At 40.8% G+C, this 17533-nt stretch overlaps 1 protein-coding gene across 2 annotated transcripts in view; it reads right to left on the bottom strand.

Moving 5' to 3' along the window:
* Positions 1 to 17533, bottom strand: part of apc2 (APC regulator of WNT signaling pathway 2) — a 244093-nt gene that overhangs the window by 9960 nt on the left and 216600 nt on the right. For both annotated transcript variants that reach the window (XM_063032030.1, XM_063032031.1), the window contains 4 exons: positions 14934 to 15073; positions 9961 to 10038; positions 6608 to 6724; positions 3953 to 4167 (listed from right to left, as the gene is read on the bottom strand). In XM_063032030.1, the coding sequence (XP_062888100.1) occupies positions 3953 to 4167; positions 6608 to 6724; positions 9961 to 10038; positions 14934 to 15073 (550 nt within the window). The remainder of the gene's footprint in view (positions 1 to 3952; positions 4168 to 6607; positions 6725 to 9960; positions 10039 to 14933; positions 15074 to 17533) is intronic.

Raw genomic sequence — 17533 nt, 5'->3', positions numbered from 1 at the left:
TATATTATACACCTCAGGCAAATTTTCCTTCAGTTCCCTTTATTCTAAAGAAAACAACCTCAGACTTGCCAATCATTCCTCAGAATTATTCTTCTCCAGACCAGACAACGTCCCAGTAAATTTCTGCTGCCCTTTCTTTGTTGTTTAAATAATATTAAGGTTAAGCATTAATTAAGGCCCAGGGTGAGGGGGAACAATTATACCTCATATAACAGTGTATTATGTTATATACAACCTACCGATGCTCTCCACTAAAATTGAAGCGAGAAGACTGCAACTAGCGGGGTCCTGTCTACGCCACCCCGAGCTACCTGGCAGCCTAGTCATCATATGGGAGCCCAAGCATGGGAGGATGAACCCTGGGCGCCCTCTCAAGACTATGGTCAACACGCTCCTAGAAGATAGTGGCGCGGCTAATGTAGATGAACTGAACACACTGATGAGGGAGAGGGAGAAGTGGAGAGTCCATCATCATGCCCAACGCCGGCCCCCTAGGCCTGAGTCGACGTAGTAGTTGTAGTAGTAGTATGTTCATGATATTTTACAGCAATTTCTTTAAGAGACTGAATTTTTTGTCAGACACAAGAGACTGCAGCTTCTGGAGTCCAGACCAACACAAACAAATACTGAAGGAAACATTGAATGCTGGGTGAGCAGATAAAGAGACTTGACTCGAAACATCAGCTATATATATCTATATATTTACTCTAATCGATTTACTTATTTTTCTCTATATTATCATGTATTGCATTGTACTGCTGCCGCAAAGTCAACAAATTTCACAACATATGCCAGTGACATTAAACCTGAGTCTGGTTCAGATTGTCGCATTTAATTATCCATCTGCTGGAATCCCTAAGTTATTGTTAATGTTATTCCAACCACAAAATCTGGTCAATATTTAGGAATATTTATATTTTTAAAGGGCATGACATGAGACACAATTAGACAGAACTTAATAATACACACAAAATGCCAGAGGAAATCAGCAGGCCTCAATAATGACTGAAATAGCCTTTTATTTTCTCAACGCTTTCCAACAAGCTGTCTTTTGCTTTATTTTCAATTCAATCGCATTGATATTAATGCCCTTTACATTTCCACTGTGCAGAAAAATCAAGTGACTCATTGGTCCCATGGATAAATCTATCCGGTGCAATATCTCTTTCCATTGAAGAGAACATTGTAAAGCAAGCTCATTGTACCCTTTACACTGGTGTTGGTAGTATTACTGATAGCCTGGACCGGACTATTTATTGCTCAGGAGCCTGTCTCTCTCTATATATACCATCCTGTATGCTACTGGCAAGAAATTACTTTAGGAATTTGATTTGTATTCTCATGAGTCTCTGCACAGACCAAAAAAGCAATCTGCTCACAGTAGATTTCAGTCCTGAACTGTACAGATAGCAGGTTTCACTTGATATGAATATTTTCCTTTCAGTATCTACTGGAGTACTCATGTTTAATTATCAGTCAATTACGTAACATATGCTCTAAAACACTACTCATTACTGTGGTCCAGGTGAGAGTAGATAGTATGTGGCAGATTAACAGGGCTAGGACTAGATGGGCCAAAGGGCCTATTTCTATTGTAGTACTTAATGACTCAAACTATCCAAACTTCTCTTAAGTCTGGCGAATTGTTATTGGTGTAGCAATGGCTCTATTACATACAAGAGAACATCCGCTGATGCTGGAAATCCAAGCAATACACACAAAATGCTGGAGGAACTCAGCAGGCCAGGCAGCATCTATGGAAAAGAGTACAGTTGACGTTTTGGGCCAAGACCCTTCAGCAGGCTTTATTATGTTGTATTTTCCAGCATGGTATAACATAAATAGATCTTAAAGCATAAAAAAGTCACATCTAAAAGCTCAATTGGATATTATACTTCACTAATCTATTAATTGATTTTATAAATTGTGAACATCATAGGGAAGGACCTTAAAAAGGTGGTACTTGTTGCGTAAAGTGAGGACATGTTATTTATATTTGTTGGTACTTGAAGAAATCAATGATCTGAACCATCGAGCTGTCAGTTTGTGCTAATGCTTGTGTAGTGTGAAGTTCAGTTAATAAAAAGAACAAAAACTTGGATTCCTATCATCCTGTTCACAGCCTCAGGAGTTTTTGGGATTTACAGCCAATCAAGTATCATTCAGTAGTGTCACATTTATAATGTAGTGAATGCAGCATCCAGATTGCAGGTGGGAAGCTCAAATGAATGGTAAAGTGAAGATAAACACAAGAGATTCTGCAGATGCTGGAAATCCAGAATAACACACACACAGAATGCTGGAGGAACTCAGCAGGTCAGGCAGCATTATTGGAGAGGAATAAGGAGCTGATGTTTCGGGCCAAAACCCTTCATCTGGACTGCATAATCTGAATGACCTGGAATGTGATGATGCCTAGATTTCGATTATGTGTTGTTGAAAGATATATGTGCGTGCAAGATTGTTCCAGGAGAACATTCCTACTGTTTTCTTTAAAAGAGGGTCATGTATCTTTTTATACCTACCTGAGTGGACAAAAGAAGGTTCAGGTCAATTGTCCATTTACACATAGGACCTCATGTATAGCAACTCTCCCATAGGATTGCTTTGGAATCTCAGACTAGAATTTTGTGTTGGAATAAGACCATAAGATATAGGAGCAGAAGTAGGCCATTTGGCTCATCGAGTCTGCTCCGCCATTCAATCATGGGCTGATCCAATTCTTCCAGTCATCCTCACTCCCTCGCCTTCACCCCATACCCTTTGATGTCCTGGCTAATCAAGAACCTATCTATCTCTGCCTTAAATATACCCAATGACTTGGCCTCCACAGCCTCTCGTGGCAACAAATTCCATAGATTTACCACCTCTGACTAAAGTAATTTCTCCGCATTTCAGTTCTAAATGGATGTCCTTCAATCCTGAAGTCATGCCCTCTTGTCCTAGAATCCCCTACCATGGGAAATAACTTTGCCATATCTCATCTGTTCAGGCCTTTTAACATTTGGAATGTTTTTATGAGATCCCCCTCATTCTCCTGAACTCCAGAGAATACAGCCCAAGAGCTGCCAGACGTTCCTCATACAGTAACCCTTTCATTCCTGGAATCATTCTTGTGCATCTTCTCTGAACCCTCTCCAATGTCAGTATATCCTTTCTAAAATAAGGAGCCCAAAACTGCACACAATACTTGTGATCTCACAAGTGCCTTATAGAGCCTCAACATCACATCCTGAATAGGGCCTGAATTCACAAACGTGAGAGATTCTGCAGATGCTTGAACAACACATGCAAAGTGCTGGAGGGGAGTAAACAGTCGATGTTTTTGGGCAAAGCCCCTTCAACGGCACTGGAAGGGAAGAGGACAGAAGCCAGAATAAACAAGTGGGGATAGGGACAGGATTACAAGCTGGAAGATGATAGATGAGACCAGGTGGGTGGGTGAGGTAGGGGGTTGAAGTCAGAAGCTGGCAAGTCTTAGGTGGAAGAGGTAAAGGGGCTGAGAAAAAAGGAAGCTAATAGGCATGGATGGTGGACCATAAAAGAAAGGGAAGGAGGAGGGTCACCATGAGGGAGGAGATGGGGAGGTGAGGAGAAGAGAAAGGGTGAGAGAGAGAGAAAAGAATGGGTTATCTAAAAAGAGAGAAGGGAAATTTACAAGGAGTTAGAGAAATTTATGTTCATGCCATCAAGTCAGAAGCCACCAAATGGAATATGAGATGTTGCTCCTCCAACCTGAGTATGGCCTCATCATGGTAGTAGAGGTGTCCGCAGACGGGCATGTTGGAATGAGAAATAGAAAATCAAATTGAAATGAGTGGCCACTGGAAGATCCTGCCTTTTACAGCAGACAGAGATAGATTTACAAACCTTTGACAGTGGCCAATGTATTCAGACATTAGTTAACTGTACCACACAACCCTAACTTCCATTTTTAAGAAGATAATGTTACCTGTACTCTTCATTTGTTGCAATAAGACTGGAAATATTCCGTAGAATACCCCCACCACTCTCAATAATGGCAAGTGAATTGCTCTGACATTTATAGGTCAGAGTACCCACGAGGAAAATCAGTGCCCCTTCAACAGAACAGATTGCGACTTTGTTCTCGGTGCTGTGAGCTGACAGGTTCCAGAGGGCACTCAGCAGGCTTTTGAGTGTTGATTCCTTGAGAGAAATATGAAAACACAAAATTCAGAATGTGAGTTCACAGAATCATGCAAGACAGTGACATTCAATCCTATGTAGCTCGACCAGCCAGATCTACCCTTAAAGCTTTTGGAAATCTCTGTGTTCTTGTTCTTACGACTCCTCTTGGAGCTTTATTAAAGCATTCATTTCTTGTGAACACAGGCGATGCTGCAGATGCTGGAAATCCAGAGCAACATGCACAAAATGCTGGAAAATCTCAGCAGGTCAGGCAACATCAATGAAAAGGAATAAACAGGCAATGTTTTGGGCCAAGACCCTTCAATAGGACATTAATTTCTTGAGGAAATTTTCTCTAGACAACCCCATGATCTTTTTTTTTCATGATTTATATCCATCTCAACTACCATGTCAATATGGTTAAATTTAAACTATTGGTTTTGAGTCCTGAAGAAAGGTCTCAGCCTGAAACATTGTCTGTTTGTTCATTTCCATCGATGCTGCCTGACCTGCTGAGTTCCTCCAGCATTTTGTGTGCATTGCTTTAGATTTAGCTTTTCTATGCTATTTAATATCCTTTATACACCCATAATCTGTTGCAATTGTAAAGAGCCCAATGTCTCTAACCTATGCTCAGAACTTTGAATCAATCTTGTACCGCTTATCTGCTATGCCCACTGGATCAGAATTCTTCTCTTGTAAATTGTGAGAGAATTCAAACAGCAGTCTCACTAATCTGACAACTTTATATTTACGATATTATATGCATTTTGTTTTGCATTGCTACTGAACATGACATTGGCATATAGATTTGTTTCAGCCCAGGGATTTCCCTCCCAGTACATGTACTAATTCCCCACAATGTGTAGTAATTTATCTCCTTATTATGTCATCTCCTTATCGATCCATCTAGAACAGGAATTCCCAGCCTACGGCTCACAGACCCCTTAATTACTGGTATTGGTCCATGGCATTAAAAACATTGGGAATGCTTAATCTAACATATAGTCAAAAACAGAATCAAAAGCAGAATCGGGTTTATTGCCACTGAATTAAGTCATGAAATGTGTTGTTTTGCATTAGCGTTACAGTGCACTCTAAACAAGTCACTATACGTGACAATAAAATAAATAAATATCGCAAAAGAGGGAATACCGAGGTAGCGATCGTGAGTTCATGGACCATTGAAAAAAATGATGGCGGAGGGGAAACATTAGTGTTGGTCTTCAGGCTCCTGTACCTCCTCGCTGATGGTAGTAATGAGAAGAGGGTGTATCTGGGATGGTGAGGGTCCTTTATGATGGATGCTGCTTTACTGAAGCACCACCTTCGGAAAACGTCCTCGAAGGTGGCGAGGCTTGTGCCGCTGATGAGCTGGCTAAGTCTACAGCCCTCTCACAAGCCTGTGCATTGGCAATTCCATTACAGACAGTGCTCTCCACAGTACCTCTGTAGAAGTTTATTAGAGTCTTTCATGATATGCTTAATGGCTTCAAACTCCTAATGAAGAATAGCCGTTGGCTGCCATTGTTGTATTGCATCAATACGGTGGGACCAGGATACAGTATATCCTCTGGGATGTGGACAACAAGGAACTAAAAAAATGCTCATACTTTCCACCACTGACCCATCAATGAGAATTGATGGTCTTCTTCCAACATTAATTTATTTTATTTAGAGATACAGAAAGGTTACAGGCCCTTCTAGCCCAATGAAAGACCATTCCCTCCCTATAGCCTTTGACGCCCTTACTAATTAAGTACCTATCAACCTCTGCTTCAGATATATCCAATGACGTGGTCTTCACACTAACTGTGGCACTTCCACAAATTCAACATCCTCTGGCTAAACAATGTCTTCCTTATCCCTATTCTAAAGGGTTTATATTGTGAAGCTTTGTCCTGTGATCCTAGATTCCCCTACTCCACTCCATGCCCATTCCATTTAGGCCTTTTAATATTCATTAGGTTTCAATGAGATCCCACCCTCAGTCTTCTAAACACCAGTGAGTACAGGCCCAGCACCATCAAAAGCTCCTCATACCTTAATCCTTTCATTTCCAGGATTCTTCTCATAAACCTCCCCTGGAGCCTCTCCAACGCTAGCACATTCTTTCATAGATATGAGACCCAAAACTTTTCACAGTACTCCAAATGCGGTCTGATCAATCCCTTATAAAGCCTCAGCATTGCACCCTTGCTTTTACATTCTAGTCGTCTGGAAAAGAATGCTAACATTGCATTTGCCTTCCTTACTTCCAACTCAACCTGCAAATTAGCGACTTCCAAGTCCCTTTGCTCCACCAATTTCTGAATTGCTCCCCATTTAGAAAATAGTCTAGGCGTTTATTCCTCCTACCAAAGTGCATGACCATACACTTCCCTGCACTTATTCACAACATACTTTACTGAACACCCAGACTAGCAATGAATTGTGAGCTAGTTGATTGAGAACGCACCTTTTTTGCTTTGAGGGCGCACCGCATCAGTGCACTGACGCTCGCAACTTCCCGTAGGATCCTCTTGCTGTTGACATCTGCTCTCCATGAAAGGTTCCTCAAAATACTCGCCACAACCTGGAACAGGACATGGATGTTACACACTGAGTAAAGCCAATCCTATGAGGTGCTGACTAGCAAATAGCCTCAGACTAGGTTTTCATTAGCCTGACCATTCACGAGGAGTCATATATACAATCTTTGCCCTTTGGCTAAATTATCAAGTTGACTCACACCGCTGCATCTATAAGAGGACATGAAAAGGATGCTTCTAGGATCCAATTTAGCCTCAGAATAAAGGGACACCCCTTTAAAACGGAGGAGGAATTTCATCATCCATATGGTGGAGAATCTGTGGAAGTTATTTCCACAGAGGGCTCTGAAGGACAAGTTATTGGGTGTATTTAAGGTAGAGGATCTTGACTGAATAAGGGGGTATGGTTAAGGGTCGTGGGAAGAAGGGAGGAGAATGGAGTTGAAAAAAAATCAACATGACTGAATAGCAGAGCAGACTCGATGAACCAAATGGCCTAATTCTGCTCTGATTTCTTCTAGTCTTAGGGACATATAAAGGCCTAAAAAAGTACAGCACAGAATCAGGTCCTTCAGCCCATCTAGTCCATGCAGAAGCATATTATAAATGTTCTAATTCATAAATCAAATTGTTCTTAACACTGATTTCTTATGTAGATAAAGGCAAGAACGTAAAGCTAAATCACTATCTGAAGCTTTATTAAAAAGTGACTGATTCCATAAATAATAATATTTTAAGATTATCCTGCTTTGAATCCATATCTTGGAAATTGGACTCATTTCTACATTTTACGCAAATCAGGCTTCAAAGTTTTAGCTAGTGTAAGTCATGTTAGAGTTAAGTTTTGTGTGAAATCATATCCATTTGGAAAATGGCCAATGCATTATTGTGGCTGATTCAGCAAACCTTGGCCCAGTCGCACACCTAATGACATCACAGGTCACATGATTCATCTACCGCTGCCAGAGAATGGAGCTTTAGTGTGGGCCTGCAACCTTCCCCATTTGCCTCCAGAGAATGGTGTGGAGATCAGAAATGAGACAGCAGTTAATAAATCTGTCCTGTGATACTGATCTCTTGTGTGCCATATCTTCCAGTCTGAATTTTTATTGGTCGGCATTAAAGATAAAGATTAGCTTTATTTATCACATGTATATTATAGTGCATTGTTTGCATCGAATCAAATCAGAGAGGACTGTGCTGGGCAAGTGTCACCACACTTCCAGCACCAACATAGCATGCCCACAACTTTCTAAGCCTAAACCTAACCTTTGGAATGTGAGAGGAAATTGGAAACGCGGAAGAAACCCACGTGGTCATGGGAATAATGTACACACTACTTACAGGCAGCGGTGGGAATTGAACCCTGATCTTCACGCCAGCACCGTAAAATGTTGCGCGAACTGCTACGCTATCATACCACTCTGCAAAATAATCCAGTGGTGCTGCCTTCACTGGCTGCAGCCATTTGGACAGCCTATACCTCACAGTAGCTTGGCACTACCCAGCAGTTGATCAGGGTCAGATGGTAATGAGCGGGGTGCCCAAACACACAGGATATCACCATGCTCCCTTTCTCCCATTTATTCCTTCATTCTCCATGCCAACTTTTCATGCAGCCACCATGGCCTCCATAAGAGTAATTTCCCAGCATCATCATGGCAATTTTTTTAACAAAACTACAAAAGCTTATTTACATAAAAAATACACAAAATACAAACTTCAAGTATTTACAAGGCAGTGAACAGATTCAAATTAAAATATGATTATTACTGTCTATAAAACAGTCAATTCCCTAGGGGAGCCCATCATTCCTGGAAATACCCCATTGTACCCATCGTGACTGCATGCTCCCTCTCCAAGGACACCCGGGCATAAAAGTATCCGCAGAAGAGGGACAGGTGATCAGCCTGAGCAGAGCCCTCGACTGTCCGCCACCTGGACCCGTGGGTGGCTGTCTTGGTCAGGCCCAGGAGCAAGCTCACTAGTAGATCCTTCGAGCGACCTGCCCATGTATCAGGAGCACAGGGCTAAGCTGTTGATAGATACCACTCTGGTGTCCTTTTAGTGAAATACCATAGAGCTGGTTCAATCTATTTTTTGCTCAGATTTACAAAGTTCTCCATGACTCTCAAGCGGATGTTAGTGCTAAACACAGCATATCTTTAGCATTGTAATAGAGTTAAGTCCAAATTCCAGCCACATATTTCCAAAACCCTGCAAATGGATTTGATTCCAGTTGATATCTGTTTATAATCCAAACTGCCTGAATACTAAAGCTGATCTTCAAGCTAATCCATGTAGTGAAAACAGGGTAAGTTCAAGACAGACTTTGGTTTTAAATCTACCTCTTTTTGAATGGTCCATTGAAGTTAAATACAGTGATCACTCATTTTTGCCCCTTTGAACCCAGCTTGCACTTTCCCGTGCGAAGGAAAAGTCCAAGTTGAATGATGAAATGCGAAGATTAACATAATTCTTTTGCATATGGACCACAAAGGCAGAAAAGCAGAGGTGGGTGAAATGGATCTAGTTGACTGCTTCTGTGACCCTTATTACATGAATGAAGTCACTGGAGAGAAGTACTGGTAGATATGAGAGGGGGAACATTGACTCAGACCATGAGAGGCCTGCGTCGGGCATTTTCATGCCTTACATGGCGCAGATTGGAAGTCTGTGTGGGGCGCCACTCTTCGCACAGACACTAGAGCAATGTGTGGTTAAGTGCCTTGCTCAAGGGTACAAACACGCTGCCACAGTAGATATGAAGTAGTCTCTTTATTCAACAAAATGAGTCACAGCAGGCATCATATTGAGACCCTTTCTGAGGAAAAAGGCCTGCTTGACCCAACACAACACATTTTATATGCTAAAGATCAAAGGACAATTCAGGACTATTACATATTTACAAAGCATCCACAATACTTCCTTTGAACTAAACACAACCTTCACACTGCACTCTCCCCACCCATACTAAAGACACCCGAATTATGAGTTTAAATCAGCATTGTCAGGTCTTCCAATTAACTGTGGTTCATGGTTCATAGGAACCCATTGTTCAGAGCTGCATTTTAAATTTAATCTACTGTCTATATACAGATCTGAAGATTGGTGGCTAAAGTTATTTTTTTATATGTCCTAACCCCAAAAACACTCTAACAACACTGTGATAATTACAGTATCTTATTGTCCAGTAATGAAAGCATTTTTCTGATAAAATGTACAGTTAAATTCATTGCAGACTTACCCAATTATGTGAACAAAATGATTCATTACTGACCTGATGTATGTCTTCACTTTCTGACTCTAACTGGGCCACGATACTTTGCATGCAGCCTTTTCTGGAGCATAATGTCGCCTGCAAGAGGAGATCAGGTTCTGAATACTCAGTAAGTGAGCACATCTTAATAAACACAGCAGTTTGATCCATTCTCTTCAGGACGTTTCTGACCGAGACTAATGGGCTGTCCAAGAGCTTGCACCTGAAAATGGCTCCTTTATAGTACATTGTGGTCCCACTGGGAGAGTGATTCACCCAGGTAACATCCTATTTTTGACTGTCAGTTTTGTGATCTAGAACTAGTTTGATACTTTGATCTGAATTAACTGCTCTGGGATCGAAATTCATTGTAATTTGGCTCAGTGCCTTGGTCTTGGGAGGAAAGAAAAGTATTGACCTGGATTTCTCTACCAAGCTTTCACTAATCTGAGCTGGAATAGAACGTGGAAAAGTACAGCACAGTACAAGCCATTCGGCCCATGATGACATGCCGACCTTTTAACCTACTCCAAGATCAATCTAATGCCTCCCTCCTGCATGGCCCTCCATTTTCCTGTCATCCATGTGCCTATGCAAGAGTCTCCTAAGTATCCCTAATGTACAGTATCTGCCTCTACCACCATCCCAGACAGCATGTTCCATGGTCTCGCCACACTTTGTTTGAAAAATGTACCTCAGACATCCATCTATACTTCCCACCAATCTCCTTAATATTATGGCCTTTCGTATTAGCAATTTCCACTCTGTGAAAAGGGCACTGGTTGTCCAATCTATCAACACCTCTTATCTTATGCACCTCTATCAAATCACCTCTCATCCTCCTTCACCCCAAAAGTGAAAAATCCTAGCTTGCTAAACCTTTCTTCACCAGACACATTCTCTAATCCAGGCAGCATTTCTGGTAAATACACTCTGTACCCTCTCTAAATCATCCACATCCCTCCTATAATACAGAAAGGTGTCAGAACAAGGCCAGTAACATCATGAGGGACCCCACCCACCTGTTCATGAAGTCTTTGTCCCACTCCCATCAAGGAGGAGGCATGTAACATCCATGCCAGGATCACCAGACTTAAAAACAGTTACTTTCCCCAAGTGGTAGGCTGATCAACACCTCCACTCAATAATCATGCATCCACACCCTCAGCCACCACCACATTACCATTTCCTGTCAATCACCCTATGTGCAGCCATTCCTGTGCCTAGCATCACCTTACAGACATACAATCAATCTAACTATATAAGCTATATTATGTTTTATATTTATTGTGTCTTTTTATTATTGTGTTCTGTGTTTTATTGTGTTTTTTGTGCTGTATCAGATTCAGAGTAACAATTATTTTGTTCTCCTTTACACTTGTGTACTGGAAATGATATAAAACAATCTTGAATCTTGAATCTCAAAGGAGGCAACCAGCATCGAATACAAACTATTTGTCTAATCTGAACCCTAACATTACCTCATATCTCTTGAGTTAGGTCCCCTGACTAATGAAGGGCAACACACCACACGCCTTCTTAACCAGCCTGTCAACTTACACGGCAACTTTGAGGAATCTATGGATACGTCCCACAAGATCCCTCTGGGTTCCTGCACATGGCTTAAGAATCTTGCCATTTACCTTATACTACCTTCCAAAGTGTATCACTTCACACTTTTCCAGACTGAACTCCATCTGCCACTTCTCAGCCCAGCTCTGCATCTTATCAATGCCCTGTTGAAACCCATGACAACCTTCTATACTGTTTACAACACCACCAATCTTTATGTCATCTGCAAACTTACTAACTCATAACTTACTGAAACTCAACGGTAGAAAATCAACATCAACCATTTACAATAATGTCTTATTTGATAAAAGCTGCAAATTTACTTAACCCAGAAATTATACTTACATTTGGCCAAACCTGCTGGCTTAATCCACCCATCTGGAATTATCAAATGTAGTGCCCCATACATACTTGACCTGTCACAATGTATACGGACAATAACACTGGCCGTCAGTGTCCCAGACTCCAGTGCATGGTCCAAGCAGTAATAGTGTTTGTACAAGTTCAGGTTCAGTGAGAAGACCATTCCTAAAATTCCCTGAGTGCTTTGCAAAGCTATAAAAGCAGCAAGGTATGCTGTTTAGTAAAAATTAAATATATCTGATAAATAAGTGGTTAAGAATATTTTAAAACATGTAATGACGTAGTGTAAGGATATAAAGCAAAATACAAACCAAAGCAAAGTAATTTAAAATAACTTATCTTTGCTTTTTCCCCCTGATGCAATCTCTGAAGGGTTTTGGGTCCAGTTTGGGATACAGGGGGTACTTTCTGACAATGAAAACTGAGGAATTCTGAGATCCACGGAATCTGGTAGCAGAGAGAACTGACAGATTGGACATTCTGAATCTGTTAGTAAATCTGTGATTTACACACTTGATAACCAGTGCCTGGATTTCGTGGATTTAAATGGTTAAATACCAGTGGCTCTAATGGGAACCATGCAGCATCAGCCAACATAATCTTGCTCACTGATCCAATTTTTAGAAACAGAATAATTCAGATGGTTCCTACTGTCTAATGCACTTTGAGCAAATGATATGAGACAAATTTCTGTTCTTTTTTAGGGAGAAACATTAAGAAACTCCCTTGGGCTGAGGGACTGGATGGCACTGAATGCATGCATTAAACTGTCAGGAAGTATTATTTTTGCTGGGGAAGCTGGAAGGAGGGAAAGACAAAGAAGTTAAGTCCAACTTCTGTTCAGAATAACTATTCCCTCTTGACAAGTGTCTGAGTGTATGTTTCATGCATCTGGTCACTAACTTTTCTGGAAGAGATTAAAGAGTCTGCCCTTGACCTAGAAGATTTTGTTTCAGTAACAGATGAGCCCAGTTTTGGTCATCAATTATTTAAACTAAATAGAGTTTAGTTAATACGCTTAAGCAGATTGGCTAAGATAAGTTGTCAAAACATAGACAAATCCAAACAAACAACAGGAATTCTGCAGATGCTGGAAATTCAAGCAACACACATCAAAGTTGCTGGTGAACGCAGCAGGCCAAGCAGCATCTGTAGGAAGAGGCGCAGTCGACGTTTCAGGCCGAGACCCTTCGTCAGGACTAATCTATCTCTTTTTCATATACTCAAAGCTTAAGGATCCTGGGATAATGTCCTGGCAATCAGACTGACATATTGTAGATGGTGCAACATCTGATGAGCATTTTTTTCATTAATCCTCTCTTTATATAGTAGACATTATCTTTAGGTAAAAATGAACCAAAAATATTGACTATATTGGGAACTTCACCAGATGACACAACTCACACTCTAAACAATAAAATTATTGATTTTCTTTTATTCGTTCGGTTTGTTGGCATTGCTGGCGGCGTCAACAAACATCCATTAACAAGTAGCCTTGAGCTGAATGGCTTAATTATATCAGTTAAAATCAAATTCACTTCAGTTGATCTGGAGTTTCAGTTAAGCTAATTTATTTGAGAATGTTTGTTTGATTCCCTACAAAATATTCATAAACCAGTTACATATTTAATCCCATGGTTTCATGGTCAGCATTACTGATATTAGCTTTTTGGAGATTTTTATTCAGATTTATTAACTTATGAGTTTTTTATCAACTGAATTTAATGATCATAACAGCCATGGTTGGAACTGGACTAGCCCCTCTTCTTGAACTCCTCGTTGTAAGTACCAGCAATTTAATTTAAAAAAACTAGATACTGGAAATCTGAAAAAATAGGAAATACTGGGGAAAAAATCAGTAGGGCAAGGATCAGCTGTGGAAAAAAAACAAGCACAAGACATTCTTCAAATCCAGAGTAACGCACACAAAATGCTGGAGGAACTCAGCACATCACGCAGCATCCGTGGAGAGTCATTGTTTCAGGCTGAGTCCCTTCGTCAAGAGAGTTTGAATGATGGTTCTCAGTCCAAAACATCGACTGCTATTCCTCTCCACAGATACCGTGTGATGTGTGGAATTCCTCTAACCTTTTGTGTGTGGAAAAAGAAACTGTTAAAGTTTCAGATCTGAGTTTCATCAAAACTTAATCAATATGCCAAGTCATAATGCACATAAATTATATTATTGCACCAATTCTTCATAAATATGGTATTTTTATCTCATTACAGCAATTACAATGGAGAGAACCGACCCACAATTTTCCCCGCTTTCCCCATTTCACTAGATCTACCTCCTCTTGATTGTGAAGGTTGACCTTGCCAGTCCAAAGAGATCCTTGCTACTGGGCCTTGATGAACATCATCAGCTGAAGTAGATGAGCCATGGACATTTGAGGAAGCCTGACAGATCACAAAGCACCACCCACTCATTCCCAGTCTTGCCGTCCATCAAGGCTGTCAAGGTTTGTCTCTATTAACTCTATTACGTATCTAACACTACTAAAAGTAAAGCAATTAAAATACTTAAAATGTTAGTTTTCTCTTAAGTAAAGGAAGTAACTATTTCAAAATAGATAAATAAAATGTTAAACTGAATACAAATAATTTAAAAACATCTCCCACTTTACCTTCATCCTTATGTGCAGGAGGAAAATCTGCATTCAAGGGGGGGATTTGCAAACCGTGCGGCACGTCTACCTCAGGACATGCGCTGAGCACATTTCCCTGGCGTTTTGCCGGATCCAATGCCCAGCAAAATCTAATCCAATGAATTTACATCTACATCGAAGAGATTCGAAAATAGGAGTTTTATTTCCACCGTTTATAGTAGAAAAGAGATATGGAACCAGATTTTGCTCATTCTCTCTGTCCCAATGAGAACATTATTCTTTTCCAATCACCCCTCCCAAACCTCCAACTCTCACTTGATCGTTCTCACACAGAGTGGGCACTCATGATTCTTGTGGCAAGAATAAAGCCTGTCCACACCAAACCCTTCCCTTAATTATCTTGCCAGTAAAGTGTGGGCGGGTGTGCCTGGACAAGCTATCGTCACTCACCTTATTGACGACATCTCCAAAGGTGAGGTTGGTCAGGGCCATCCCCGCATACCGACGTAGGGCTGAATTCAAAGGGTCACTGGTGGCCCCGTACATGTCGCAATCAACTTGAAGCAACTCGGCAACTGCCTGCAGTCCTCCTGTGTCAGGAGAGATAAATAAACACTGGTGAGACATCTCAGTGTCTCATCTCTGTCTGTTTTTTTTTGTTTGGGGAAGCTAAATTTGGCAATGTTTATTTTACAGAACATAGAACACTACAGCACAATACAGGCACTTTGCCCCCTGATGTACTGACCTTTTAACCTACTCTAGATTTTTAACTCTGGAACATCCTTCAGCCAGTGGAATTGAACAGATTAATTAGAAATTGAGTATAAATTTTCATACAGGTCTCCAAACTCCAAATTACTTATTTTTAATACATCAAATTTCTTTTGGTAGAACTAAATATGCTTGGGGTTGGGATTAGAAGTCAGCACTCAAACCCAGTAGGCCTGTAATTACATTTCAGAGTTATTTTAAGTGGTGTATATTTAAGATCATTGACTAAAAAATCAGGTGGGTAATTCTGAATGATTGTTTAACAAAATGCTTCCCCTTCATTGATAGTCGGTTTATTATTGCCTGGTGAACCAAGATGCTGTGGTAATCTTTGCTTTGCATACCATTCGTACAGATCATTTCATCACATCAGTATATCATGGTAGTACAGGGAAAAGCAATAACTGGAGGCAGAATATAGGCTACAATTACAGAGAAAGTGCAGACTGACAAAAAAGGTGAAAGGACATGACAAGGTAGACTTTGAGGTCAAGAGTCCATCCAGGCCATTGATTCCAGGATGTACTTTCATCTGCAGGACTTCAAGTTGCACCAGCAACTTTTTTTTTTAGAAACATTCAATAATTTATTTTTCCTGTTAAGTTACCTTGCCCACATGAGGGATATGATCCAGTAAATGAACTTTAATTCATTTTTCAGGGTGGGAGGGGATCTGCATTATTGACCATTGGAGGCACGGCAGACTCCAGACGCTGGAACCTGAAGCAACAAACAATCTGCCGGAGGAACTCAGCAGGCTGGGCAGCATCAGTAAGCCGTCTGGGTTCCTGAAGTTATGAATCTAGCAGATCCTTCATTGCTAGCGTTATTGTCCGACCCTAATTAACATTGAGAAATTGGTGGAAAGGCATTTTCTTGAAATGCTGCAGTCCATATGGAGCAGAATTCCCCTGTTGCTGTAAGGATCTCCAACATTTAGACCCAATAACATCTTTTTGTACAAGTCAGGAGAGTACCATCTTGGAGGGGAACGACAGCTGTGGATTGTGTTCTTTTTGGTGGTGGAGGGTGTTGTGTATGGGAGGAGACACTAGAGTAGCTTAGGCAAGCAAATTTTGTAGATGCTACACACAGAGTGTGGAGGGAATGAACGTTTGGGTAGGTGGGTGGATAATCTACCAAGTGTTCTGTCTTGTCGTCGATACTGTTGAGCTTCTGGAGTCTTGTTGGAAATGGAAATGAAGTGTTTCTTGTCACATTCCTGACCTATGTCTTGTACATGTTGGAAAGACCTTAACAAGTCATTATCAGAAGCATGTCATTTACGATAGGATCTTCAGATGGTCTGTTTGAGTTTCTAGCCGTTGGTGACCCACTCAGCATGTTAATGATGGGGGTTCTCAATGTTGGAAATGACATGGAATTTCAGGTGCATTTGGTTAGACTCTTCCTTGTTGAAACTGGTTGGTGGAGAAAGTTATCTTTTGCTGCTATTTTTACTCATCTTTTAAGCACTCAGACTTTTGAAGTGAATGGAATCAGATGTGTGGGTAGTGAGTACAGCCTAGCTCAAACTGCTAGGGTCAGATTTCCCTCTCAATAGAATGTCTGTTGAATGTGAGACTCCAAAAATAATTTGCATTTGAAATAAAAAACTCATAAGGACAAAGTTATGAAATCAGCATTTATGGTCATTAGATGCAGAATTTGTTCAAAGACAAATCTGTTGCCAAATGTGATTATCGTACTCAGCCGCATGAGTGCTACAAATAGCGGTAGATTCAGCCCAGTCTATCACAGGAACAGATGTCTCCATCATTAAGCACATTTACATGGAGCACTGCCACAAGAAAGCAGCGTCCATCATCAAGGAAACAACCATCCTGGCCATGTTCTGCTCTCACTGCTGCCATTGGGAAGGAGATACAGGAGCCTTTGGTCCCACACCACCAGCTTCAGGAAGAGTTATTACCTGAAACAGCGTGGATAACTTCACTCAGCTCAACACTGAACTGATTCCACAACCTATGGATTCCCTTACAAGGACTCTACAATCTATGTTCTCATCTTTGGTTATTTGCTAGACTTGGTTTGTGTGTAGTCTTTCATTGATTCTACTGTATTTCTTTGCTGTACTCTGATTGTCTGGAAGAAAATGAATCTCAGGGTATTATATGCCTACATACTGTATGCATACTTTGATAATAAATTTACATTGAATTTTGAATGTTGTCGGTTTCCATCAAATCTAGTCTGCTCAGATACTGTCTCTGCTATTCCATCACCATCATCCATTCATTCTGCAGATCTATCCC

Source organism: Mobula hypostoma, chromosome 24 (assembly GCF_963921235.1).
Source record: "Mobula hypostoma chromosome 24, sMobHyp1.1, whole genome shotgun sequence".
NCBI classification, from domain to species: Eukaryota; Metazoa; Chordata; class Chondrichthyes; order Myliobatiformes; family Myliobatidae; genus Mobula; species Mobula hypostoma.
Note: the sequence above shows the minus strand (reverse complement) of the source record. Positions and strands in the feature narration are given on the sequence as shown.